The sequence below is a fragment of the Mirounga angustirostris genome, unplaced genomic scaffold (assembly GCF_029215605.1).
Source record: "Mirounga angustirostris isolate CCGP_5_RB_7025 unplaced genomic scaffold, mMirAng1.0.hap1 SCAF_8, whole genome shotgun sequence".
In the NCBI taxonomy this organism is placed as follows: Eukaryota; Metazoa; Chordata; class Mammalia; order Carnivora; family Phocidae; genus Mirounga; species Mirounga angustirostris.
The window spans coordinates 3,154,242-3,181,415 of NW_026991716.1; the positions used below are offsets into that span (position 1 = coordinate 3,154,242).

At 44.0% G+C, this 27,174-nt stretch overlaps 7 protein-coding genes across 8 annotated transcripts in view; 5 read left to right on the forward strand and 2 right to left on the reverse strand.

Annotated features, from left to right (window-relative positions):
• Positions 1-2,795, forward strand: part of H1-6 (H1.6 linker histone, cluster member) — a 37,133-nt gene extending 34,338 nt beyond the window's left edge. Inside the window, exon 4 of the transcript XR_010413868.1 lies at positions 2,074-2,795. The gene's annotated coding sequence lies outside the window, so the exon portion shown is untranslated. The remainder of the gene's footprint in view (positions 1-2,073) is intronic.
• Positions 2,796-2,922: 127 nt separating this feature from the next.
• Positions 2,923-10,201, forward strand: LOC123837386 (histone H1.2). The gene is made up of 2 exons (XM_064598445.1): positions 2,923-3,623; positions 4,468-10,201. The coding sequence occupies exons 1-2, from the start codon at positions 2,986-2,988 to the stop codon at positions 4,583-4,585; spliced, it is 756 nt and encodes a 251-aa protein (XP_064454515.1). The 5' UTR covers positions 2,923-2,985; the 3' UTR covers positions 4,586-10,201.
• Positions 10,202-10,392: 191 nt separating this feature from the next.
• Positions 10,393-11,598, reverse strand: LOC135365668 (histone H3.1). The gene has a single exon (XM_064598454.1). It carries the CDS (start codon positions 11,596-11,598, stop codon positions 11,188-11,190), a length of 411 nt encoding a protein of 136 aa, XP_064454524.1. The 3' UTR covers positions 10,393-11,187.
• LOC123842834 (histone H2A type 1-E-like) lies at positions 11,486-12,959 on the reverse strand. Its single transcript, XM_064598459.1, has 2 exons — positions 12,539-12,959; positions 11,486-11,626 (listed from the first exon to the last, which is right to left on the reverse strand). The coding sequence occupies exons 1-2, from the start codon at positions 12,925-12,927 to the stop codon at positions 11,608-11,610; spliced, it is 408 nt and encodes a 135-aa protein (XP_064454529.1). The 5' UTR covers positions 12,928-12,959; the 3' UTR covers positions 11,486-11,607.
• A 249-nt stretch (positions 12,960-13,208) lies between these two features.
• Positions 13,209-27,174, forward strand: part of LOC123842833 (histone H2B type 1-B) — a 32,954-nt gene continuing 18,988 nt past the window's right edge. Inside the window, exon 1 of one of the 2 annotated variants that reach the window (XM_064598476.1) lies at positions 13,209-13,840. In XM_064598476.1, coding sequence (XP_064454546.1) covers positions 13,271-13,651 — 381 coding nt within the window. In that variant the 5' untranslated portion in view covers positions 13,209-13,270 and the 3' untranslated portion in view covers positions 13,652-13,840. Of the gene's footprint in view, positions 13,944-27,174 lie in introns of both variants that reach the window. The other variant, XM_064598478.1, reaches the window with a different exon arrangement.
• On the forward strand, positions 13,811-24,043 carry LOC123841528 (histone H2A type 1-B). The gene is made up of 2 exons (XM_045871111.3): positions 13,811-13,943; positions 23,282-24,043. The coding sequence occupies exon 2, from the start codon at positions 23,644-23,646 to the stop codon at positions 24,034-24,036; it is 393 nt and encodes a 130-aa protein (XP_045727067.2). The 5' UTR covers positions 13,811-13,943; positions 23,282-23,643; the 3' UTR covers positions 24,037-24,043.
• Positions 25,033-27,112, forward strand: LOC135365667 (histone H3.1). The gene has a single exon (XM_064598453.1). It carries the CDS (start codon positions 25,045-25,047, stop codon positions 25,453-25,455), a length of 411 nt encoding a protein of 136 aa, XP_064454523.1. The 5' UTR covers positions 25,033-25,044; the 3' UTR covers positions 25,456-27,112.

Below are 27,174 nucleotides of genomic sequence, written 5' to 3' on the forward strand. Positions count from 1 at the left end.
ATAAGTCATTAGAGAGGTTGCAAGCAGGATGACCAAGTTAGGTCAAGGCAGGATACAGGAGAATGAAATACGTGTTCAGTCCGGAAAAGAAAAAATGCTGAAAGGCTGAATAACTGGTAGTTTTTCAGATACAAAACTGGTTAAAGTTCTATGAGGCAATGCAATCATCACTTTTAGGGTTATCTTTTCTGCTGGAAAGAGTTCATTTGCCTCTCGACTGGACAAAACCCTGATTAGAGAGTCAATCTTCTACAAGTGAATGTCTAATTTCACATACTCTGGACCTAATCAAAGAGTAAATACGAGGTCAGTTACCTTCTCAAAAGCTGGGCCATCTAGAACGGTAAGCAGTAGTCACCTGTGGCCGGTGAGCACCTGTAAGGTGGCTAGTCTGAAATGGAATGTTCTACGAATGTAAAATACACTCGATTTGGCAGACTTGCCATTTGGGAAAAAAAAAAGGAATATAACTATCTAATTTTTTAAAAATTTTGATTACATGTTGAAATGGTCATAGTTTGGACAGATTGAAGTAGAATATATTATTAAAATTAAATTCACCTGTTTCTTTTTACTTTTGTCAATGGGACTACTAGAAAACTTAGAATTACACATGTGACTCACATTCTATTTTATTGTAGAGCATTGACTTAGAGCATCAAATGACCCACAGATGAACTTATACAATTTCCTAATACAGCTTGGAAGGACACAAAGAAATAGTTTCCCCTTGTTTTTAAGTTTTGGATACCTTTTCTCAACACAAGTTACAGGGATCTGGAAACGGGTTACTTGTTTCTTTGCCTTCTGGGCTATACCATGCAGCCAGGAGGTTGGGAGCAAGACTGAGCGGCAGGTGTCCTAATGACTTGAGATCTGGACATCAGATTTGCATGTGGGGAGATGTGTTTTGATTGATTCAACCTGAGTGATCATATTAGAGAACTGAATCACAGTAATCAAATTTACATGTTGCTGTTTTATAAATCAGGACACCAGTTTATAGTGAAGGGAAGTCCAGTGACCTGGTAATCAAGACTTTCCACTGTTATTTTCCTGGTGGTAAAGCATGCTTAACTGAATTTCAGATGCCTGTAGGGGTGGGGCGGGGGGGGGGGGGTCTCATTGTACAGAGAATCAGAGCGAAGTGCCATGTTCTTATTTTGTTTTGTTATTTTGTTACCAAAGTACATTAGTATGATAAAAGTGCTTTAGTTGTTCAAAGACTTTCAATAACTTCTTACAATTCCTATACCCAAAGTCACAGTGAGGTATGGCAGGTCTAAAGTAGTTTTCTACGGCTGCTCATTCATCCATCACTAATCTTATTAGGCTGTTAATTCCCAGAGGACATGATCAGTACTAGACACAATTTCCAAATGTTGAACAAATGTTGTTCAATAAAACCACGGAGTCATCTGTAGTCCAAAAGATGCCTGATTTTTTATTCATCACCGAACTTAAGTTGTACAACTTGATCACAGTCTAAGGCGGGTCTCTTTAATACATATTTTCATGTCACTGTATATTTGAATGGGAATTTCTGGTAAGTTGTAATACTTCCTTTGTCCCTAAATATAAATATACAATCATATTAAATGCATGAGTAGTAAGTTTATTCAGCCTTTTCTCTTAAGAAAATATTGTGACTGCTGGCAACCAAAGGCTGAAATATGAAGTAACAAACCTTAAAGAAGTAAAGCAAACTTGAGAACCAAATATGGAAGACCGGCTTTAGAGGGGACGAGAAGAGGTGTTCTTATCAACAACAAAAAAATGGTGTAATAATTTATATGTTCCAGTACTTTTCCTCTATTTCTATTTAAAATTTTGCCATCTACGTTGCTCAACTTCAAATATATAGTTCATCTGATAAAATTGTATCACATTAAAGTCAGCTGCTTTACTTCCATCCAGATCTTTGAATTCCCAGTTAGAGAGTGTCCTTCTACAGCATAACATGTGTTAGATATTATTACGAGAAGTAACCTAGAATTTTCATGTGCTGAAATTCATCCCTTTACTGGAGCATATGAAAATAAATAAATAAATGCTTGTTTTCTTTGAAAACAGGTCATCTCAATATCTATAGCTGCCAAGTCTATTGAGGATTTTTTTTTTTTTGCAGGCTTAGGGGGTCTCCCTTCTTCCCTCATTATCCCTATTCTTGAGGGTCAGACCCCCTGCCTTGCACAACCCAGAGGGGAACCTGAGACCTTTTTAAAAACTGCCCAATTTCTCGTCTTTGGAGAAGTGAAGAGTGCCCCGCCCCCATCTGTGAAAAGCCGGATTTGATAAAGAATTTCAGTGTCTTCAAGTCTAAGATTTAAGTCTCTAACCCCCCACGATCCAGGACACCCCCCAAGGCTTCTGGACCCCCTTTCATCCAACCCTAACGGCTTTGGACTGGCCCGGGGAATCCTTGTCCCAGTCCACGGTTCCTGTGGGTCTGGGCGCAGAATTCACAGAGGACCTGTGTTACTTCCCTTGCGAAGAAACAGAATTATCGTGAAAACTGGGGCGGAAACCATTTCGTTTTTGTCTCCCTGAGAAGGGAAGCATGTGCCCAACCACCCCTGAGAAAAAGAACTTTCAGGGGCAAAGGAGCGAACAGGTAATTTAGAAGAAAAACAGAAAGTGGTCTCTGGCCATCCTGGACTTCCCTCGGAGTTGGGGGAGTTGGGGGCGCCTGGACGCGTTGTCTTTGGGCTTGCGGAAAAAATAAACGGCGAGCACGAAGCCTGAGGCTTCTCGGATCCTTTCCCGACCAAAGCCGGGAGATTTGGTGCGGGGCATTTTCACATTTTCCCACTTTTGTGAAGTCGAACAAACACAACTTGGGCGCACGGCGGCGGCTCGGAGCCTGCCAGCCAGGCGGGCGAGCGGAGCACCAATCAGCGCGCGCCTGCGCTCTATATATACGGCGGCCCGGCCGCGGCGCCCCCACGGCGCTCTGCCACTTGTCCCCAGTCCCAGAGCCTCAGCATGTCGGAGACCGCTCCCGCCGCTCCCGCCGCCGCCCCCCCGGTGGAGAAGGCCCCGGTGAAGAAGAAGGCAGCCAAGAAGCCTGCCGGGGCGCGCCGCAAGGCGTCCGGGCCCCCGGTGTCCGAGCTCATCACCAAGGCCGTCGCCGCCTCCAAGGAGCGCAGCGGCGTGTCCCTGGCCGCGCTCAAGAAGGCGCTCGCGGCCGCCGGCTACGACGTGGAGAAGAACAACAGCCGCATCAAGCTGGGCCTCAAGAGCCTGGTGAGCAAGGGCACCCTGGTGCAGACCAAGGGCACCGGCGCCTCGGGCTCCTTCAAGTTCAACAAGAAGGCGGCCTCCGGGGAGGCCAAGCCCAAAGCCAAGAAGGCGGGCGCGGCCAAGCCCAAGAGGGCCTCCGGGGCGGCCAAGAAGCCCAAGAAGGCCGCGGGGGCGAGCACCCCCAAGAAGAGCGCCAAGAAGACCCCCAAGAAGGCCAAGAAGCCCGCGGCGGCGGCTGTCGCCAAGAAAGTGGCCAAGAGTCCGAAGAAGGCGAAGGCTGCCAAGCCCAAGAAGGCCGCCAAGAGCGCAGCTAAGGCTGTGAAGCCCAAGACTGCCAAGCCCAAGGTTGCCAAGCCCAAGAAGGCTGCACCCAAAAAGAAGTAGGTTTTTGATCGTCTGCTTCTAAAACCCAAAAAGGCTCTTTTCAGAGCCACCACTATCTCCGAGAAAGAGCTGAACATTCTTTCCTCTCCCTATGCCTTTTACCTCCTTAACCTCTAGCTCTAGAACAGGGTCGGGGGCGTGGTTGGCCACTTCGGGCTAACACCGACCGGAAAGGGGCGGAGGGCATCCCTGCGCCGCCGTGGGGCGCGTCCCCCGCCCTGCGGTGCCCCGGGTGGCGTCCCCGGCTGCGGTGCGGAAGCGCTGTCCCGAGGCGCGCACTCGTCCACCAGCCCCGCCCCGCGCCGGGTACATCGAAAACAACCACAGATCAGCCAGCCTGTCGGTGTCTTCAGGGGATGCCCCCACTGGATTGGAAAGTCATTCAAAAGTCCCGCCCTGCTCGCGGGTTGGCCCACTCCTCCAGCCCGTGGTTTTCTTCGTGTGTTTTATTGGGTGGCGCCCGGCCCCTTGTGTATTCTACGGATGTTTTGTTTCTGGTGGGTTGGTTTGGGCTTTAACCGCTGATAAACGTGCATCTGGTATTTCGGACACTTCCCATGTTTAGCAAAGTCCAGTAGGGGTGTCCGGGGGGCAGCACGCGGCCCGGGAGGAGGGGATGCAGGCGCCTGCGCCCCGCGATCTCGTGTGCAAGCCCGTGCGCCGCGGCCACCCAGTACCGCGTCTGGACAAGCGCGCAGCGGCGGCGGCGACCCTGCCTCGGCGCACGGCTGGGCCCGCACCCTTCCGTCCCTCGCCTTGGGTATCTTCGGACATGGACAGAGGTGTGATGGATTTGAGCGCATCAAAAACAACTTTTCGTCGGCCATTTTGTCTTGGCAGCGGGTCCCCGAGCCTCATTTTCGGCAGACGTCAACTTCCCCAAACCGGAGACGTTTTAAAGGATTTCTGTGCGGCCCCAAGTCCAACAGTTTCGACGCGAGGAGCAAAATATGGGTAAACAGTTGGGAAGCGTATGCGTGTGTGTGGGGGGTGTCTCTAATGAAGGGCTTTCGTGTATATTCACGATGTTATCTGTGGGTTTTTATATTCGTGGCGTTTCTTCTGGACGGAGAAGGTCCTAGTCCCGTTTATATTCTGGTGAGCACAGATTTTCTTGAGACAAGTTCCAGGAACGGGCTCCTGAGACCTGCAGCTCAGTTCTTTGTCCATTGCCACGATGACGGATCTAGTCGTTAATTAATCTAGATTCGTTCCCCCATTCCTGGTGGGGACCACGGGTTTCGTCCCTGCCCGCAGCGCCCCTCCCGACAGACTGGGGATACTCTGACGTCCGTTGTCGGGAGTAGAAAGACCTCCACTTCCTTGAGAGCGCTTCGCGCGCGCGCGCACACACTCAGCAAGGCAGAATTTTCCCGTGGTTACTTCCCATAATTTTTGTGCTGTTAATTTCACATTTAAAACAATTGAGCCCTCTGTATTTTGTTGTAAGGTTTAATAAATGTATACAACCCTTCCATTTCTGACCCCCCTCCCCTCCCTCCCCTACCCCCATTTTGAGATGCCACCTTTATCATGGGCTAAATTCCTTGGGTAGTTGGGGTAATTCTTGGTTTTCTACTTTGTTCCTTTGATCTTCCTTGGCCATTCCTCAAGTGTGATCACACTGTTAAGTATTGTTCACAGGACTATTTTCAATGCTGAGAATACATGACCTATAGTAGGTATTAAAATAAAAATTGAATGTTTAATAAACTGAGATGTTATGACTGATAGCTGATAGAGCTCATTCCCTCTCGTTGCTCTTCTTTCTCAGAATTTCCTGGTTATTCTATTTTTTATTTCGTTTTTCCAAATGTAATTTAAGATGCTTCCTTCCACCTCTTCACCCCTCCATTACGCATAAAAACCCCTCAATACTGTATGAGTAGTTTCTTTGGGATGATGTTAGATTTACAAATTAATTTGGGGAGATGAATTTTCCTATTCAAAAACATTTTATGTTCCCCCCCCTTTTTTCCCCAAATACTTTGTATCTGTGGAGAATGTTTCAAATTTTCTCCAAATATATCTTCATATTTCTTATTACCTTTATTCCCAGATATTTTGTCATCTTTTTACTGTTGAAATGGCAACCTATGAGATTTAAGCTTGAGGACCAGCATCCCATAAAGTGCACACTGAAGAAGATAGCCAGTTATGGAAGGGATCTATGCCTGTCTGAATTAACAACCTCTAGAACAGTGCTGTCTATAGCCACATAAATAAGGAAAAATGAAACAGGTGAAATCAATTTTAATAACAGTTTATTTAACCTAACATATCCAAAAGATTCTCGTTCAACATAAAAGCAATATAAAAATATTTATGAGATATTTCACATTCTTTTTTGTTTCTCATATTATGTCTTTGGAAACTCTATGCATACAGCACATCTCAGTTCCTGCTAACCTGTTTGAAGAGCTCAGTTAGCTATATGTGGCTTGTGGCAACCATAGGGACAATAAAACTCTAGAATGCCGTTTGGTCCCTAATATCTCGGTCTTCTCTAACCTCATCTTTGGCTTAATGTTTGCATGTCAGTGTGTCAATATACTCTTTTCTGTGGCCTAAACTTTTGGTGAAGTGTCTGACCTTAAAGGATGGTTGACTGGTCCAAAGGGCATTGGGCCAATATGAACCATCAAAAATTTTCTTCCAAAAACTGGAATTGAGTTACAGAAACTGAGGTGACCTGATGTCCGGGGAACTGCCTTCTTAGACACTCGGTAGGAGAAACCGAGAGGTTTTGTGAATAAAAAGAGCAGAATGGGACCAAGTACAGAGCAGAGCAGAGAGGAGAGATGCATAGAGGGGTGTTCTCTGGGCTCCTGACATCGGAGTTCTTGGTTCTCCTAGCCATCGGAACTCCTGCCACTGAGGTCACCTTGCTTGGCTCAGGTTGGGTCAAGTTGTAGCAACCAGAAGACTTCATTAAGACACTTCAAATAGAATCCCAGTTAGTGCTTATGGTTATGGCATAGTGAATATCCATGCTCCCTTTCTCTTTCAAATGCTTTCAAGTCCACACACCTTTGGAGTTTATATATTTGCAGTTGATCCTCACATTGAATGTCTCCTGCAAACATATCTGCCTAGGGAACGGGTGTCCTTTACTTTCAAATGAAATGTATTCATCAAAAACAAATATAATCACCCTTCTCTAGTAAGGCTAAAGGGAGAGTTCATTCGCAGAGAGCTAAAAGTTCTCATAAAAATCTCTAATTTCACCTAGACTTTAGATACAATCTTCACCAATGTTTCTTTGATTTTTGTTCCATTCCCTCACCAGTGTTCACAAAGTTGACTGGGTTAAGTCTGATACTGTAAGCCATTCATTAGACTCTAATTTGGCCGCTTTAAGAAAAAGGTCCTTGTCTTGATTTTTAGTTTATGAAGTCTAGATTTTATTTTGACATTATTAATATTATCATTTTCAATGTTCTACTTATGATCATATTGATAATGGCAATAATAAATTCAAATAATTGCCCAAACATGGCTGATTAGCCAGAACTGCATAAACTAAACTGCTGATTGATAAGTCAACAATGAAAATTCATGATCTCATGTCCATGTATGACAAAAGCATGAGTAACACAGAAATTAAAGGCTACTTGTAATGCATTGTAATGCATTATGCCAAACTTTTTTTTCCTGCCATACATAGTGCTCTCTCTCATGGCTGAAAAATATCCTATTACTTCTCATAGGGAAAGTTCTAGGTATCATTCTATGCCTGAGGGAAGTGGAGAAAGTAACTTTGGGTTGAAATTCATGCCAGAGATGAACAGGTCCAGGAGAAGCAAGATTACACATTAGAGGATTTCACAGTGGAGGGATTTAGGGCAGAGTGGGAGCAATAGCATTGAGAGCTAGCATTTCCTGAGCTCTAATTTACAATGTGCCAAGTATTGTTGCTCATCACTCTACACTTATTATCAAACACCTTGTCAAGCACTTTGAGGTAGGTGTCATTAATACTGGGGATTGGTGATATCAAGAATATAGCTAGGGGCACCTGGGTGGCTCAGTTGGTTAAGCGACTGCCTTCCGCTCAGGTCATGATCCTGGAGTCCCTGGATCGAGTCCCGCATCGGGCTCCCTGCTCAGCGGGGAGTCTGCTTCTCCCTCTGACCCTCCCCCCTCTCATGTGCTCTCTCTCTCTCATTCTCTCTCTCAAATAAATAAATAAAATCTTAAAAAAAAAAAAAGAATATAGCTAGTTTCCTATCAGTGAGCCAGTGTAATTATCCTCTGTATGCTAGTGCTTTTCCTCAGAAATACAATAAGAGCTATATAGGTTATTTGACATTTTCTAGTAGCCACATTTAAAAGAGTAAAAAAACATGTAAAATCTATTTTAATAGTATATTAACTCACTGTAAGAAAAATATTATTTCAACAAGTTATCGAATATAAAAAATATTAAGGAGGGTTTTTTATTCTATTTTTCAGACAGCTCTTTGAAACCTGGTACGTAGTTTACCTTTAAAGCTCATTCTAATTTGGACTAGCCACATTTCAAGTGCATAATAGCTATCCATGGCTAGTGGCTACTATCTTGGACAATATAGCTCCATAGTAAACACTCTGGGGAAGACACAAGCAAATTCTGCTCTGTAGCAGAATCCAGATGTTTCCAAGGAAATGATTATTCTGACCTGGTCCTGAAGCCCAGAGAGCATCCTTAAGACGTGATGTGTCTTCTACTCATTCTACCCACTTCGTCTCATACCAGGCCACTGAGCAGAGGACTCTGACAATAGAAGTTAGCCAGGCCACTGCATCTCCTACCCAGCTAGCCTAATCTGTAAGACAGGAGCAACTAGATCTAAGAATCCCTTTCTGGGCAATCTGATTGATCAGAGGATATTTTGAGTGTAGGTTTGGTGTGAGATTGCCTGTCAATGATATTTAGTAGTGGTATGAATTTGGCCAATTAACTAAAATCTCTTAGGCTAAAGTTCTTCCTCTGTAAAATGGACACTGAGAGAACTTGACTTTCAGTGTTGTATGAAGAATGATATAGGGGTGCCTGGGTGGCTCAATCGGTTGAGCGTCTGACTTGATTTCAGCTCAGGTCTTAATCTCGGCGTCGTGAGTTTGAGCCCTGAATTGGGCCCTGTGCTGGGCGTGGAGCCTACTTAAAAAAAAAAAAGGTAAAGAATGATATATAACAATTCAGGCCTATCAGTTCATGTGGTACTTGACCCATGGAAAACTATGAATGTTAGCTATTAGACTGACTCCAATGAAAACATGGTTTTATTGTTCCTCCCATGGGGACCTCTCTAAAGGAAGATGATATTCAGTCCAGAATAGATCCCTAACACCCTGCAATATTGTCCCAGAGAACTCACATTTACACTGAAAGGGTTCAAATTGCTCGGAGTTGACTTTATATCCTCCCCACTAAGTTTTGTCCTCCTGGTATCTCTGAGAATGGTACCACCATCCAAAGCAGCACGCAAAGCAAAGCTCGGATTATCCCCGGGGCCTACAAGTCATCCCAAACTAGCGATTCTCAACTCCTAGGGCTCTCTGCTAAGGTGTGTTAGAAGAGTGGTAGGAAGGCAGGGGAAGGCCATGTATATAATTTAGAAAAGCATAGACAGTGTTCAGAAGCACATTTACCCTGAAGCTAATGAAACTCAAATGTTAGGCTCAGTACTTCAAAAGCCCTGAGAGGGGCTCTTGGGAGTGTGTTCACTTGGTCTCTCTCTCTCTCTCTCTTTTTTAATAATTTCAATGTTAAGATATTTTATTCATAGCTGGTTAAACCTGTTGTTTATTGCCACTCAATCTTCCCTTTCGTATTACAATTCACCTTTTGCCTGATTATGTTGGGATACTGATGAACACATTTGGATTTGGGTAAGAGAAAATTCACTTCATGTATGTTTAGTTTAGGGTTAACAAGATCTAAAATTTGCAGATGTGCTCACATATAGTTCAGTTGTTCTAGCCAATCGGATGTAAGAGTGGTTTCGAGTATACTCCTATTGCTCACTGACAAACTCACCTGGATTTCAGACATGAAGATGTAGTACCAGATATCATATAATGACATCTATGTATTTGTAGCAACCGCAGTGGGAGTAAAGGTGTATAGTACAGAAGAATCAAGATTTGAAATGTATAGAGCTGAAAGCTAGTCCATGAAGAATCCTAAATTTTACAACTCACATATGGAAGAAGCTTGACAAAGGATTTCCCAAATTTGAAAACAGTCTTAAACATGACACTACCAATAATGTGTTTTGAAGCTGAAACTCAGTTCTAAGTTATCAAGAGAACAAAACAAATTGTGATCAATTTACCCTGGAGGAAATACTGAATTCTCTTCCCACTGTATGTATAACAAATGTTCCTTTTTTTTTTGGTGGGCAGCAAAGCAAGGTTAATTGAGCGATAGCACTAAGTTCCCAAGGAGGCTCGAGGCGACCCAAGAGGGTTGCCCTCCAAAATAATTTTCAAGTAAAAATGGAATCAGAGTATGCAGTCAAAAATATTCTAAGGAAAAAAAAATACAGTGTTGTATTCAAGAGTTAATAAAATGTGCTATTTTTATGAACTTTGTGATGGCTATGGTTTTATTTTTGTAAAATTGGAATTTGGCTCCTCTTTCAATTATAAATTAATACTGTCTAGTTTTGTATTTTAAATTTTGAATTGTAATTATTAAGAGTTGCCAAGTTGTGTAAGTTTTAGGCCTCAGGAAACCTTGAACTACCCTCAGTTTATTATAATTTTATACTTAGAAGATTAAACAAATTAACACTTTAGTCAATAATTTTTTATTTATTAAAAGAGGACATGAGTAGGAGAGACACTTTAGGTAGCAACCTGTCAGAATTTCAAATCCTATTGATTTTAAGATGCATAGGCAAAGAAACTTTGGGATGATACGCAAGTCTTTTTTCTTATTGCATATATGTATTTAGTGGGTCTCTGCTGGTGAGTACATAAGTGTTTCTATCACCCGAGCTTCAGTCGCTTCTCAGGTAGACCAATACAAGATTCTGGAGTCAGGATACATGAAATGTTTTGTGGACTACTGAAAATTTTATGGATACTGAGAATGCGGTTATATTTACTTCTATTATGTTACAGGGGATGGTCAGGACCCTCTACAAACTCACCTGACTAAATGCTATTCTCTTTAATTTAAAAAGGTCCAAATGAACAGGCAAAAGTAAACCAATATAAAGGGTTTTCAAGGAACTGCACTACAAATGTAGAGAAACCTCCCTGGGGAATTTAGGTCCCACCATAAGCTTACTTTGCTCCCTGTTCCTGGTGTACGTGTGAAGCTTGTCTAACTGCTCCAAGAAATTAAACCTGCTTTGAAGTCACCCCGTAAATGATCAATGTACCTTAAAAAACACTTCTAACAGGGCTACGGAAGCCTAAGACAGGGACTTCGCCAATTAACATTCAAGTACCACATCCGAAAGGGTCCTAGCAACTAAATTGTTTCGGTAGTTGATAGTGGTTACAACCGCTTTCAAGAGACTGTGGGTGGCTCTGAAAAGAGCCTTTTGCGATCAGGAGTTTGTTTTACGCCCTCTCCCCGCGGATGCGGCGCGCCAGCTGGATGTCCTTGGGCATGATGGTGACGCGCTTGGCGTGGATGGCGCACAGGTTGGTGTCCTCGAAGAGCCCCACCAGGTAGGCCTCGCACGCCTCCTGCAGGGCCATGACGGCCGAGCTCTGGAAGCGCAGGTCGGTCTTGAAGTCCTGCGCGATCTCGCGCACCAGCCGCTGGAACGGCAGCTTGCGGATCAGCAGCTCGGTGGACTTCTGGTAGCGCCGGATCTCGCGCAGGGCCACCGTGCCGGGCCGGTAGCGGTGCGGCTTCTTGACGCCGCCGGTGGCCGGCGCGCTCTTGCGGGCCGCCTTGGTGGCCAGCTGCTTGCGCGGGGCCTTGCCGCCCGTCGACTTGCGCGCCGTCTGCTTCGTGCGAGCCATCTGGCGAAACTAAAGACACACCAAGCACCTAGCGGGTAAAGGAGAGGATTCCTTTATATACAGTAAGAAGCCTTCTGATTGGCCTTGTACTTTTTCAAAAGAACCGCGCGATAAAACCATTGGTCGAACGGTAACCGCATTGCTTAATTACTGGAGGATCTGATTGGAGGAATCATTCCACCTCTCTCCCTTTCTCATTCAAAGGTTCTTTAACGCTCTCACTCAGTTTAGGTGACCAGCCATTTAAGAAGCATGTTAAATGTAATTTGTGGGGCTCTGTAAATCTAAGTGGGACCTTAAATTCCCCAAATTCTTTACAGACTCGAAGGTTATCAATCCTGAGGGTCTGCACATTTCATTGAGTACAATTTTACCTTGTTACCTTCGCCTCTAGATAGTTGGGTTAGTTTTTTGAAGTAAATCTCGGGTCGCCTGGACAGCCACTTCCTAGGTCTGGTCATTATAGCTCCCCTAATACCGAATTTTCTCGTATGAAACTACATGGCGGCGTCCCTGGGGGATTTGGAATAGCACACGTAAAGCACCGGCTCTGGTAACGCTAGATACAACACTGGGCCGCAACAAATGATCGCTAACTTTTCTTGGGTAAAATGGCTTTTCCTTAAACTGAAAATTTGAAAAGCACGTGGGGCATTATTTTTGGCCCAAAGCAAATTTTCTTCCTGCTTGTACATTTCAGTCCCTTTACACTCTTGTAGCTTAGTTACGTCTGGTATGCACTAAGTTCAGAGTACACGGCCGGTTTCCTTGGATCTCAATGTTTTAACCTAATGTTTTACAAATGTATTCAGGATGGATTCTACCAAGGTAGCATGAACTCGTTACCAGCCTTTCTTGTGAAAATATGGATGGCTCTGAAAAGAGCCTTTAACTTGCTGTAGTTAAGTGGAAGATACGTGCTGTCTGTGCTAGACCTTACTTGCCCTTGGCCTTGTGGTGGCTCTCGGTCTTCTTGGGCAGCAGCACGGCCTGGATGTTGGGCAGGACGCCGCCCTGCGCGATGGTGACGCGGCCCAGCAGCTTGTTGAGCTCCTCGTCGTTGCGGATGGCCAGCTGCAGGTGGCGCGGGATGATGCGCGTCTTCTTGTTGTCGCGCGCCGCGTTGCCCGCCAGCTCCAGGATCTCGGCCGTCAGGTACTCGAGCACGGCCGCCAGGTAGACGGGCGCGCCGGCGCCCACCCGCTCGGCGTAGTTGCCCTTGCGGAGCAGGCGGTGCACGCGGCCCACCGGGAACTGCAGGCCGGCCCGGGATGACCTAGTCTTGGCCTTGGCGCGCGCCTTGCCGCCTTGCTTCCCGCGTCCAGACATGCCAACTCAATTGAACTGAACCTCTGTGAGAAATGAAAAAACGTACGTAACTAGTTTGAAAAAAATCCTTTTATAGTCATCGTAGGGATGAGGCAACGAGCTATCCCATTGGTCAAAATATGTAAGTCTGTATATCCAATAGGAAGAGAGAATCTGTATCCCTTATTTGCATAAACCCCTCCCCTTACTGAAAGCGTTCTGATTTTATCCAATGAGAAGTGAGAATTCTTGAAACTTCATTTGCATTGAAGAACTATAAAAGAATGAGCTCTGGACCCTTCATACCACTAACCTTTGTTGTGGCGAATGCGATTAGCATTTCTACCGCTCCTAAGGAAAAGCCATGCCTGAACCCTCCAAATCTGCTCCGGCCCCGAAGAAGGGCTCCAAGAAAGCCATCACTAAAGCGCAGAAGAAGGACGGCAAGAAGCGCAAGCGCAGCCGCAAGGAGAGCTACTCCATCTATGTGTACAAGGTGCTGAAGCAGGTGCACCCCGACACGGGCATCTCGTCCAAGGCCATGGGCATCATGAACTCGTTCGTCAACGACATCTTCGAGCGCATCGCGGGCGAGGCGTCCCGCCTGGCGCATTACAACAAGCGCTCGACCATCACGTCGCGGGAGATCCAGACGGCCGTGCGCCTGCTGCTGCCCGGGGAGCTGGCCAAGCACGCCGTGTCCGAGGGCACCAAGGCCGTCACCAAGTACACCAGCTCCAAGTGAGCCCGCCTGCAGCCGACCGCAACCCAAAGGCTCTTTTCAGAGCCACCCACTTGATCGAAAGAGAGCTATAACTACCATTTTCGTAGCGGTGTGTGAAAGTGCAAGTCCTTTACTACAGCTTGAGTCCTCAGGAATCTAACCAAAGGATGTTCCTGGAGGCAATGCTAGAACCGAGGATGGATTTGAAAGGTAGCCTTGAGGCGAAATACAGTCCTATGGTGTAATGCCCAAAAGGGCTAATTCACCTCTCTTTCAGCCTAGGTTCCGTTTTTCCCTAAGCCTCAGGATGCTTGTAAGTGTTCACTCTGCCCTTCCCCATGTCCACGTTTCTAGAAGAGATAGGGATTTTCCTGCTAGGTAAAGAAGTGGTTAAAAATTTTCAGAATAGGGACCCTCAGGGGATAATTAATTCAGACTTGCCTAATTGGAAGGAGGAGCAGTTTTGGGCGGCGGAAAGAGAGCAAGTGAGGGCTTAAAGACCTGGACCCTAAATTCCCTGGCCTAAAGCATTGGGTTAACAGTAAACAGCCGCCCGTGGTCCCCGTGGGCATCTCTGGGATATACCTCAAGCTCTGCGCAGATTAAAGGAAATTAGTTGCGCATTAGAATTGTTTACCGATGGCAATAGCCTATCTAAACCCTTTCAGTTTTTCTTGAGTCCCAGAAATCCGAGCTCCCATTTCCTGTTCTGAGTGTCTGGCTTTTCGGGAATGCCACTAGAAGGGCAGGAAGGATGGCCCTCCAGCTATAAGAAGGACAAAAGGTTTGAATTTCCCGCTCTTCCCAATCGCGCCACTTCACTGGCTGGCGGGGAAGGCCCGGGTCAGGAGAGGAAGATGTGCTGGTTTTGGTAAACCTTTTTCAAAGGACCCGGACTCCAAAAATAATCCCCAATAGACAGAAAATGGCCTTGGTTGAGGAAGAGGAGGTAATGGATCAGGTCTAAATCCGGGGCTGGGGGAGGGAAGGAGAATGGGTAGGACTAAGCTGTTGACTGCATACGAAAAAGAGGAAAACAGTGTTTTTCATCTGTTTATGAGCACTTTATGTAGTTGACATACAACAGTGTCTTTGGATGAAGAGATAAAATATACAGTAGAATTTCTTTAAAAGGACCCTTTTATAAAGAAAATTTAAATTTAAATGATCTTTTTCCCAGATCCCACATGTCAGCCAACCGCTCTATGAGTACTTCAAGTCTCAGCAACACAAAATATAGTTGTGAATGAGACCCCAGCCTCAAAAATTAATAATTATAAAAAGACATTCTGCCCCCCCCTTTTTTTAAATTATCTAACTCAGGCAACAGTTTAAGAATCACTGACCCTTAATATTATTTCTTATCCTGTTCAAAATGGTCTGAGGTAGGGATTATTTTCTTCCCATCTTGTCCTTCAAAACTTTTGCCCGCCTGCTTGCTTTCTACCGTTCATCTCTCTCTCTCCTCTCTCTCCCTCCATGCTCCACTTCATTCCTAATATTTGATGCTTTACCTAAAACTTTACCCTTAATTGACAAGTTCAAACTAAACTTGGGTTTGTAAACTCAGACCTAGGCCTTTTTACCATCTGTACTGAATACCTGGCTGATCTCTAATAAGTGAACAGAGAATTTTAAAAAATCAGATGCCTGGACTCTGTGGTAGACTCCCGATCTATAGTGGGGAGTGGTGAGAAAGCAGGGAAAAACTCATAAAATCTCTCCAGCTGCATCTGATGAGGCACCAATTTTGGACACAGCAGAGCCAGCAGGCAAGCCATCCAAGTGAAATTCTACAAGGGTTTATATACCCTCTTCCCTAATAAAATACCCACATTTCCTCCAGAGAGGCAGTTTCTGAGTAAAAAGGCAAATGAGGGGAAAAAAAAAAAAAAAGCCTGTATTACTTCCCTGATTCTCCTTTCAGCCACGGGAAGTTTTGCCTGCCTTCCCATCCAACAAAGATGAGCTGGAGACAGGAAGAGCTCAATCTGCCGGGGAGGGAAAGGGGAGCTGCTCTGGGCTAAGTTCTGGGTGCCAGGAACAAGACATGGGGGGGGGGAGACTTTTAATTTGGAGGAAGGTTGAGAATTTGGAAAAGAGAAGAAAGATCCACAGACACATAACAGGGCATCCAGAAAGTGTTTATGATTCAGGAAATAGGGCACAGTTAGAAATGGGATGCCCTGGCCCTGCTTCCTGGCAGATGAGAGGACACAGACCTCTCAGTCCTGTCTTCAGCATCTCTCTGCAACATTTGATGTCTTTCTTCTTGGCTTTTCGTTTCCATTAAATAATATACACATTTAAGTCAGTTCTTTTTAACTTCCTTGCAAAATAATACCTGCCCGTTATTTTAAAATAACAACCACCACAAATAATTTCAAATAAACAAATGAAAATCAACTGTAATTCCATTATCCAGGACTTTTTTGCCATCAATCTTCTGGAAATTTTATTTTGTGCCAGTCTATATACATATAGATATATCAATGTCATGTGAGTTCGTACTTTCTCTTATCCTTTAAAATTTAACAGAGATCTTGTTGCCAGGTGAACGGGGAAACCCTGGGCCCTGGGGCCTCCACTCGGCCAGTTCCAGAGAGGTGATCAAAGGTTCTTGGTCTTGTCACAAGAAAGAATTCAAGGACAGACATGTAACACATAGGACAAGGGACACAAGCGGGAAAGTTTATTAAAATTAAAATATACCCTTGAGATATGAGAGAGAAGGAGCGGCCTCCCCCTGCTTTTTCTTCCTCACTTGCTCAGGGCTTTCCTGTCGTGGCACTGCCCTTGTGGGCCTGTCTGGTGGGATCCGGCCTCTCGTGGATGCTGCCAGGACAGGCCTCTGACCTTCCCCACAGCTGGCCATGCCCACCTCCTTGCTGGCCTCCGGGCATCCTGTTAGAGCCTAGCCTATTCTAACAGTACCAGAAAGAGAGCTATTGTCAGGGATAACTTTTTTTTTTTTTTTAATCTGAAAAACTTACCTGCAAGGCAAGGCAAATATCTGATTAACCAAACATCTACTCTTACCTTCCTGTGAATTGCCAACTCTCCTCTGTAGCCCCAGGTCCTCACCCCATTCCTTAGCTCAGGATGGCATACAATCATCAATTGCCTGACTGCCTTTGAGTCTCATGTCTTTACGGGGCTCTCAGACATAAGAAATTATATTTGCTTTTCTCCTATTAATCTGCATTGTGTCAAAATGTAATTATTAAACCAGCCAAAGAGCCTAGAAGGGATGAAGGGAACATTTTTCCACCTCTACATTACCACTGCTGGTTTACATATGAAAACAAGCCACTCGTTGAGTTCTATATATTTGCTAACTTTTTGTGTAGTTGTTCTATCAAATGTTGAGAGGGGGTGTTGACCAATCTACCTGTCTACGGATTACTCCTTGCAGTTCTACCAGTTTTCCTCACATATTTTGTAAGGCTGTTATTTGGTACTTACACATTTTTCAAGAATTGCTGGATTTGGGGCACCTGGGTGGCTCAGTCGGTTAAGCACCTGTCTTCAGCTCAGGTCATGATCTCAGGGTCCTGGGATCGAGTCCTGAATCAGGCTCTCTGCTCAGCGGGTGGTCTGCTTCTTCCTCTGCCTGTCATTCCCCCTGCTTGTGCTCTCTCCCTCTCTCTGTCAAATAAATAAAATCTTAAAAAACAAAACAAAAAAGAATTGCTTGGTTTTCTTATGAGATTGACCCTTTTATCATTCTGTAATGTCCTTTTCTATCTCTGGTAATTTTCTTTGCTCTGGTTTACTTACTTGATACTAATACACGCACCCTTGATTCCTTTTGTTGATATTTGCAGGGTTTTTCTTCCTCTACCCTATAATTTCAGCATGCGTGTATCGTTATATTTGAAGTGAGTTCCTGTAGACAATGAAGGGGAACATTATTTGCCACCCTAAAATATGCCTCCTTGGCATAAGGATTACCTAAACTGATTTTTTTGGTAAAGATTTATTTATTTATTTGACAGAGAGAGAGAGAGCACAAGCAGGGGGAGAAGCAGGCAGAGGGAGAAGCAGGTTCCCCGCTGAGCAAGGAGCCTGATGTGGGGCTCGATCCCAGGACTCTGGGACCATGACCTGAGCAAAAGGCAGACGCTTAACGACTGAGCCACCCAGACACCCCTGATTTTTTTTTTTTTAAATAGCAGACATTAAAAAAGCTTTGAAAACCTAGTAGAAGTTAGCCTTTTGTAAGAGAAATTTACATTTACAAGGGAAATCTGCATTTGCAAGAGTGTTTCCCTCTCTGTGCCAGGAAGGATGACTAAACCTGTAGGAACCCACTGGAGAAGGCAAAAACTTCAATCTGCCTAACAACCAAAGCCTTGTTTACGGTGCTTTGCCTGGTAACCTCGCAAAATGGGCCTCCCCACCCTCCACCCTGAATATCTTTTGCCTTTAGCTGGAGCTGGTGTTTAAGGTGGTGGCCTGGGCCATCTGAGTCATTACGCAGTGTTTCCTGGCTCTCCCCCTTGTATACAGGCGGTACACATGTTATTAAACTTCTGGGGTTTTTTGTTTTTTTGTTTTTTTAAAAGCTTTGTTTCCTCCTGTTAATCTGTCTTGTATTACTGGTGGTGGGGGTGGGGGTAGTGGTGGGGGTTCAGCTAACAATCTAGAAGGATAGAGGGAAAATTATTTTTCCTCCCTACAGCATCCATTTGGAGCATGTACTTTTATCCACTCAGCCGATCTCTATTTTTTAATGGATGTATTTAGACCATGTACATTTAATGCAATTATTGACATTGATGGGGTTCAGGGCATACTACCCCAAAAGATGGCACTTTGACATACTGAATATCTTAAGCTAACGCTAGAGGCATTTGGGAAAACAGCAAACCAAGGTTACTTTGACCTCCTCTCCCTCACCCCTCTTCCCTAAAGGCAGGATTAGAAAAACATCACCAGAAACAGGGAATTTAGGGCTGAGAAGACTCTATGAACAAACCTTGTTACTTTTTCACCATTTACTACATTGCCCAAACCCCCTTGTCTTTCCAGTCCTTTAGAAATCTACTTCGTTGCCTAAAGTTATAAAAGCTTCCTGCTTTGGTCACTTCTTTAGGTCTTCATTTTTTTAGGAAGGCTCCCAAGTACATGTAAAAATTCCAGTAAAATGTGTACGCTTTTCTCCTGCTAGTTTATCTTTGTCAGTTTAATTATCACACCCAGCCAGGGACTCTAAAAGGGTTTAGGAAAAATTTTTCTTCCATACATGTTAGGCCTTAAGTTTGCCATTTTACTTTTTGTTTTCTGGTGGGCTTTTTTGTTTGTTTTTAATTTTTCCCTCACTGTTGTTCGTTTCTCTGTTTTCTAATTCACACTTTCCTGTGGGCTGCTTGAATATTTTCTTGAGACAATTTGAATTTGAATCATCTGTTGTCTTTGGATAGTTTTTAGTGGTTGCTCTAGATATTACATACACATAACATCACGGTCCACTGGTATCTATGTTACCAGTTCACCTTTACAAAGCTTGTCTCCTTTTAAATCTTTTTACCCTCTCTTGTTTATAATTATCTGAAATATTCCCTCTATATACATCGAGAACCACGTCAGATAATATAAGAAATTCAGCTTCTAAACATAATTTAGAAAACTCAAGAGAATTGTATTTACTCATATTTGTTTCTTTACTTTCTTCCTTCCTAATGTTCCAAAGATCTTATATAATTTCCATTCTTTTTCAAGAACTTCCTTTTGTCATTCTTCTCTGGAGTGATATGCTAGCAACAAATTCCACTTTACTTCATCTGAGAATGTCTTTATTTCCCCACCGATTCCTAAAGGACATGAAATTCAGAGTGACAGTACTAGTTCCCTTCTTTTAGCTCTTAAAAAATGTGACATTGCCTTTTGGTATGTGGTTTCTGATGAGAAATCTGCTGCCACTTGAATTGATTTTTCCCTTTTATGTAGATTTTATTTCTTTCACTGCTTTCAAGATTTTTTTTGTTTAGTTTTTAGTTTGCATAGGTTAGATTATGATGTGTCTTATGGCAAGAATGTGTTTGGGTTTATTCTACTTGGGGGTTTGTGTAGCTTCTGAGATCTGTAGGTTTACATCTTTTGTCAATTTTAGGAATTCTTGGGCATTATTTCTCCAAATACTTTTCCAATACCACTCTCTTTTCTCCTCTCCTTTTGATTCTCTAAAGACATGAATGTTAGGTCTTTTGTCATTGGCCCACGTGTCTCTGATGATGATTTTTCTCCCCAGTCTATTCTCTCTCTGTTGTTCAAATTGGGTAATTTCTATTTTTCTATCTTCAGATTCACTGATTTTTTTTCCCTCCGTCTTCTCCATTCTGCTGTTGAGCCCATCCATGGAGTTTTTATTTCAGTTGTTGTATTTTTTCAGTTCTAAAATCTGAATTTGGTTCTTCTTTACATCTTTTATCTTTTTTCCAGAGGTTTTCCAGTCTTTCATTTGTTTCAAGTGTGTCTGTAATTGCTCACTGAAGTATTTTTTATGATGGCTGCTTTAAAATCCTGGGTGGATGATTCCCACATGCTGAGAGGGGAGAAGTGCCTCATCATTGCTGAGTAAGTGAAGTCCAGGATCCCCATGTGGCCTCTGTGGATACCTTATGCCTAAGGAGATGGGGAGGCAGATGCACAATTTTTTCCATGGTGTTTCGTTGGAGTACAGTGCTTATTTCCTAAGTTTTCTACTTTCTAGGTCGACCCTTGGTCTTTTGGCTAGAGATGCCAGGTTTTTCTTGTTTTGTGTCTTTATTGTTGCTGTTGTTTGTTTGCTCTCCTTGCCATTTCTAGATTGCCAAGTTCTTCAGCTTGAATGTACTCAAACCCAGACTCTTCCAAATGCTTCTACTTGTAGGGGAGGAACAACTTCTCTCTACACTCACAGGGTCTCCAACTGGGTCTAAGAATTCAACTGACATAGATTAATGGGAAAAAACCTACAAATTTTAATTATTACTTTTTGTTTACATGCACATGGGAGTTTTTGAAAGAAAAATGAAGATCCAAAGAAGCAGTTAGAATGTAATGCTTATATACTGTGTCAGACAAAGAACAGGTGTGTGACAACATGACAGGCAAAGGGGCTGGGGCTGGGGTAGTAACTGGGTGAAGAGACTAGGAAGATTAAGGGTTAGTTTCGCAGTGTTTGTACAGATTTCTCTTAGCCTCAATTTCCCGTCCATGGTGAGAAGAATGACTCTTTCTTTCTGGTATAGGAAGGACATCTTTCACATGGGAATTTCAACCCCTGCTTTTAAGGAAAAAAAGGTAAAAAATAAGATGGTCCTCGCAGCTGTTCTTATGCAAGTCCTTTAACTCCAACTAGTCAATATACCAGAGCAGCATATTTGGGGAGGGCATGTTCTGGACTCCTTCAACAATAACCTCAAGGCCAGTTAGATTTTCTCAAGTGAGTTCAAGTCACATTACACTTTTTTGATTGAGCAAGGAAAAGATATTTACTTTCTTTCATTGCTTATATAAACCCATATGCATCTTGCTCCTGGCGGAAGAGGGGTTACTGGGGACAGCTACTCTTCTCATATTTTTATGGAAGAATTTACCCCCCTCATCTTCCTCCCCAATATCTGCCCTCCACATTATTCTTCAGAGTCAAATGCCTAGATCTTGCTGATTTTGAAAACTTGCTAATAGGATTTCATTAAGTTGTTCTACTCATAGCAGAGGCCAAGTGTTTGTCGATTTGTCTGACGTAGTGACCTAGATAACGGGAAGACTTATTTTCATCTGTGACTCAATGGAGTATAGATTTGTGATGTTGTGACTGCAGTCTAGTTTCTATTCTGGGTTTTTGAAACAGGTCTTAATCTTGCCTTCTATTTTACCTAGCTCTGTACATACCCACTGCTCCATCCAAAGGGACCTACAGTGTATTCAGGAAATTAGAACACTTCTATCTTCTGGCCCTTAGCTTCTGACGTTCCCTTGGCTTTGGATGCATGTGGCCTTTTATTGAAGCATTTATTCTTCTTGTTTGGCTAACTTCTTCCCCTCTGTCAGGTTTGAGCTCAAATGATACCGTCTTGGTGACGCTTTCCCTGACCATCCCTGTATCTATGCCCTTTTCCTACCTTTTGTCCAAACCACTCATCACCAAAAAATGCACTGTGCACTTTTACTATGTACTTAGCTTATTGTGTGCTTCCCCACACTAGAAGAGCTTCACCACAAGGGTATGAACAGGTTGTTATCTGCTTTTTTCACTGCCGCATTCCATGTACCTGGAACACTGGCATGTAGCAGGGATTCAGTAAGTACACGTTGACTGAATGCTGGATGCTCATCTCCCACACACACTCTCTTCCCCTTCTAACCCACAGTGATTACTCTTCTCCTCCATGTGGTCTTATATTACTTATTATTTAAACCTTCTTTTGGGGATGCAGATTATGCTCTACTATTTAGTCTTCAGATATACAATTCTTCCCTTTTCAAGAGTATCAATTCTTCGAGGCAGGATTTCAGATATCTTTTTATATCTCCATCTGGGGTCTGGCAAAGACACTGAGCCAGTGTTTATTATCAGTGTTGTTGATAGTGAAGATAACGATGAAAATAAAAAGTAGGTTGAATATTCTTAAGAGAAAAAGTCAAAAGAGGCAGAAGACTTAAATGAAGGCAAAAAAGAAACAGAAGATGAGCATCTTTACTCTCCTGCCAGGTTCCCTGGATCAAAGGATGGTTCTCCGACAGAGTTGGCTTATGAGTAGATTTTCTCACACATAGGCTCTTGTTCCTTTTACCATCCTGTTTGGGAGTCAGGAGACCTTTAGGCTTGAGCCTGAAAAAATTCCTGAAATAATTATTCACCTCCATCTGGGCCCCATTTAGTTCTATCTCATAGACTATAAAAGGCAAAACGGCATTTCTCCTGGCAATCTCTCTTGATGACAGAGAAATTTCCTGAACCAACTAGAATCCTTTGTGTTGTAGCCAAATGAGAAAAGAGAGAGAGAAGGCAGGAGAATTGGGAATGGCACTGGGAATGATGGCTTTCCCAGTCAGGAGTTTGGAGTCCTTGTCTCATTAACTCAGCGTGAGCCTGCACAAGGTCAAACAAACAATCTCAGTCTCTAAGTTTTTCAGTCTCTAAGGTGAACACAGTACTCTACATACCTTGAGGCTGGTCCCCGTAAGGCCTCGTATGTAAGATAAAGTCTGAAGCAGAAAATTTGCTGTCCTAGGTCAGGGGCTGTATGGTCCAGGTCTTGCCTTCAGTTTTCATTGTTCAGATAATTTAAGATTTGGGCTCTGACAAAGAATTATTATTATTATTATTTTAAGATTTATGTATTTATTTGAGAGCAAGCAAGCGAGGGGTGGGGAGGGCAGAGGGAGAGAGAATCTTAAACCGACTCCGTCCTAAGAGCAGAGGCCCACGCTGGGGCTCCCTGGGGCTCAGTCCCACAACCCTGAGATCAGGTCCAGAGCCTAAACCGAGTCCCATGCTTAACCCACTGCGCCAGCCAGGTTTCCCCGAAGAATCATTTTGTTCGTTTTCTTTCTTTTCTGTTTTAAGGTTCAAAGCGTTAACGCAACTGCTGGAATAGACAGACTTCTTTAAATGTTATTTATTTAGCAATTTTTCTGTTTCTTCCTTTCCACAATCAGTCACAATCCTGGAAAAGGAAAAACGGCCAAAAGACAGAGCAATGAGAACAATCACTTCTGCTTCTGACTGCATTTTGAAATAGTATTATTTGAAAGAACCAAATTGACTCATTTATTAGTATTAAAATAAAAGCTCTTCAGCCTCATGACACTAGAGCATGAAAAAACCTTCCGCTAGGTGGAGGGCATGTATGCAAATGAGGGATGCTGATTCTGCTTTCCCATTGGTTACCTGAAAAGAGCCAATGGGAGGCTTGCAAAGAGCCTACCTCCCGTTAGTATAAATACTTCTCTTGCGCTCGCTCTGGCTCTATACTGCTTGCGTTTTCTTCTGGAGGCGTTTGCTTTTTACACCGTTAGTCATGTCAGGTCGCGGCAAACAAGGCGGCAAGGCCCGCGCCAAGGCCAAGACTCGGTCATCCCGGGCCGGCCTCCAGTTCCCGGTGGGCCGCGTGCACCGCCTGCTCCGCAAGGGCAACTATTCGGAGCGGGTGGGCGCCGGCGCGCCCGTCTACCTGGCGGCCGTGCTCGAGTACCTGACGGCCGAGATCCTGGAGCTGGCGGGCAACGCGGCGCGCGACAACAAGAAGACGCGCATCATCCCGCGCCACCTGCAGCTGGCCATCCGCAACGACGAGGAGCTCAACAAGCTGCTGGGCCGCGTCACCATCGCGCAGGGCGGCGTCCTGCCCAACATCCAGGCCGTGCTGCTGCCCAAGAAGACCGAGAGCCACCACAAGGCCAAGGGAAAGTAAAATGCTGACCGTATTTTCTTACCTGGGTTTTTTCCTAGTTAAGAGTTAACCTAACAACTTGCAAAGGCTCTTTTAAGAGCCACCCACTTTTTCCTTTGAAAGAGCTGTCTTGCTTTGAATTATTACGAGCGTTTAAGAACAAAAGGTGAAATGTCATAATGAACCCTCAGAAAGCTTTACCCACCCCCCTTATAAAAAGTCAGTAATATTAGTTTTGAGGTAAAAGCCACACGTGGGTTTAGTGTACTTGGCTAACTATTGACCGTGTTTGGCCATGTGAGATGGGCTACTTTCTAGTCAGGCAGAAAGGGCTATATTCTACAGATCAAGTTTGAAAGTTTATCGCAAGGACAGCTTTACGTTTTGGAAAATGAAAATAGTGAAAGGCGCTGGGATCTTAAGTTCTTTAACATTTTATGTTAAAGATTATGATAAAGAATACCCACATTCTCCACCTAGATCCAAGTTGATGAAAACGTTGCACATTTGCTGAAGCAATTGACAGTAAGTTACAGGTCCTTGATAATTCATGCTTGCGAATAAAGACCATTTTCCTAGTTAATATTTGTGCCACACCCAAGAAAATTTTGAATTTCACTTAAAATGCAGCCCATTTATTTCCCTAAACACCTGCAAATTATCTTGAGGATTTCTCTTTTAAAAAAGATCCATTGGAAATTCCTATGTTGCTTTGCGTCGTTACCGTACATTTCAAAATGTCCTGAAGCTCTCGGTGCAAGACTTTTGTACACCGTGCATATAAGAAGGGAAAGGGTAAATAAATGACGTCAGAGTAGCTACAATGAAGGGCGGGGTTTAGGATTCATTCACCAACCTGAAAGCAACTCTTAATCCGGGCACCCGTCACGGAGTTGGGCCAATCCGGGGAGAGCGCGGGAATTTTTGAATATTCTTGGGCCCAATGGGTGACGGTCTGGCTGTATAAAAGCAGGAGGGCTGTTTGCCTTCCACCGGCTTCGGGGAAGACACTCTCAGCTCCCTCTCGAGATGGCTCGCACGAAGCAGACGGCGCGCAAGTCGACGGGCGGCAAGGCCCCGCGCAAGCAGCTGGCCACCAAGGCGGCCCGCAAGAGCGCGCCGGCCACCGGCGGCGTCAAGAAGCCGCACCGCTACCGGCCCGGCACGGTGGCCCTGCGCGAGATCCGGCGCTACCAGAAGTCCACCGAGCTGCTGATCCGCAAGCTGCCGTTCCAGCGGCTGGTGCGCGAGATCGCGCAGGACTTCAAGACCGACCTGCGCTTCCAGAGCTCGGCCGTCATGGCCCTGCAGGAGGCGTGCGAGGCCTACCTGGTGGGGCTCTTCGAGGACACCAACCTGTGCGCCATCCACGCCAAGCGCGTCACCATCATGCCCAAGGACATCCAGCTGGCGCGCCGCATCCGCGGGGAGCGGGCGTAGATGGGATTTCCTGGTTCCGTGCCAACTTTAAATCCAAAGGCTCTTTTCAGAGCCACCCAATTAGCTCCAACAAAAGTGGCTGTGATCCTTTGGGTACTCTTGGACTGTGATCCTGACCATGCTAAATTGGGAATCCGTGCTAACCCTGGTCATTGGCATATTTTACGACGGAATGATCAGGTTCAACAATGGAATAGTAGGCTTACCAATGAATTTACCCAGATGAGCAAGAGTAGCTTGACAGTAACTAGCCATTTTATTTTTTAAGATTTTATTTATTTGAGAGAGAGAGCACATGAGAGGGGGGAGGGTCAGAGGGAGAAGCAGGCTCCCTGCCGAGCAGGGAGCCCGATGCGGGACTCGATCCAGGGACTCCAGGATCATGACCTGAGCCGAAGGCAGTCGCCCAACCAACTGAGCCACCCAGGCGCCCTAACTAGCCATTTTAAAAGGTAGCAGGGAACATGGGCTGTTTATTTTGTTTTGGATCCTGTTATGATCTTCACATTTCAAGCAATTGCCCATAATTTTCACCTCTGAGAACACAACCTAAGTTATTCATTGGTGACTCGGAATCATGAAATGAGTATAAATATTCCCGGTTTCTTAGTAGTTTAAGAAGTTTCCTCACTCCAATATAGTTTTCTTATAACATTTCATCTTTTTAAATTTTTTTAAGATAACCTGAAGTTTCAGCTGAAATAAGAATCCAACTGCTTGCACATTTCTTTATAGCTAGCTACCCATTCTTAATAATTGTTAATCAGTTGATCAGGCATAATTAGTCAAGTCCCTTTATTGCTTAATATGTTATTTCTTATTTGTGGCCCTGCTTGTGATTGGTTGCATGGCTTTATTTCTTCTAGGGCTAGGCAATAATTTTTTCACGATTCTTGGCTGTAGTTTCTATTCAAGTTTAGAAGTCATAATTATTTTTCTTTTGTGGATCTTGCTCTCTGGAGTTGCTGATTCAGTACTGGAAGGAAGATGATCCACATAAAAATAGTGGCTGATTCTGGAAGAAAAATAACATTTGCTTTAAAATTTAATTTCCATATTTCACCCAATATTTTTTCAGAAAACAATTATTTTAAAAATTATATAGCATTTACACTGTATTTACAAACTGCCTTTAACAGAACAATACAGTATGCTGTAGAACATGACAGCAGCAAATTCCAAAGGCTTTGTGTGTTCTGTTTTCCACACCTGAGGTCTTAATATCTAAAATTTTGGGCCTCCGTCTGAGATGTGAGTTGATGTACCGTATTGAATCATGCGGACAACTCAACAAGAAACATAAAACACAGAAGGTTAAACTTGAATTGTGTGGTTTACTTGGATTTATTTACATTCCAGGATTTTAATAAAGCAACTTTTGCTTTACAACATATTTGCATTCTTAAAAATGATAAGGTTGGACATTTCTGTGGATGTGTGTATGTCACTGGGTTGTACTTTTAACATTTCATTTTTCCAGATTCTCATACGTACCACTCTGGCCCAGACCTTTGCTACCCATATAAAGGGTCTGTCAGAGGCACCCAATGCCCTTGGCTTGAACCAGGGTGACTGCTCTCCAGCTCGATCCCAGCTGAAGTCCAAGTATCTTGGTTTTTCTTATAGCTGCACTGGCTCTTACGTTCAGTGTTTGGCTTTTCCCCCGAATATTTTATGTAGCTGTTAGAAAAAGGGTGTCTTAGGTACAGGGCCTGAGAG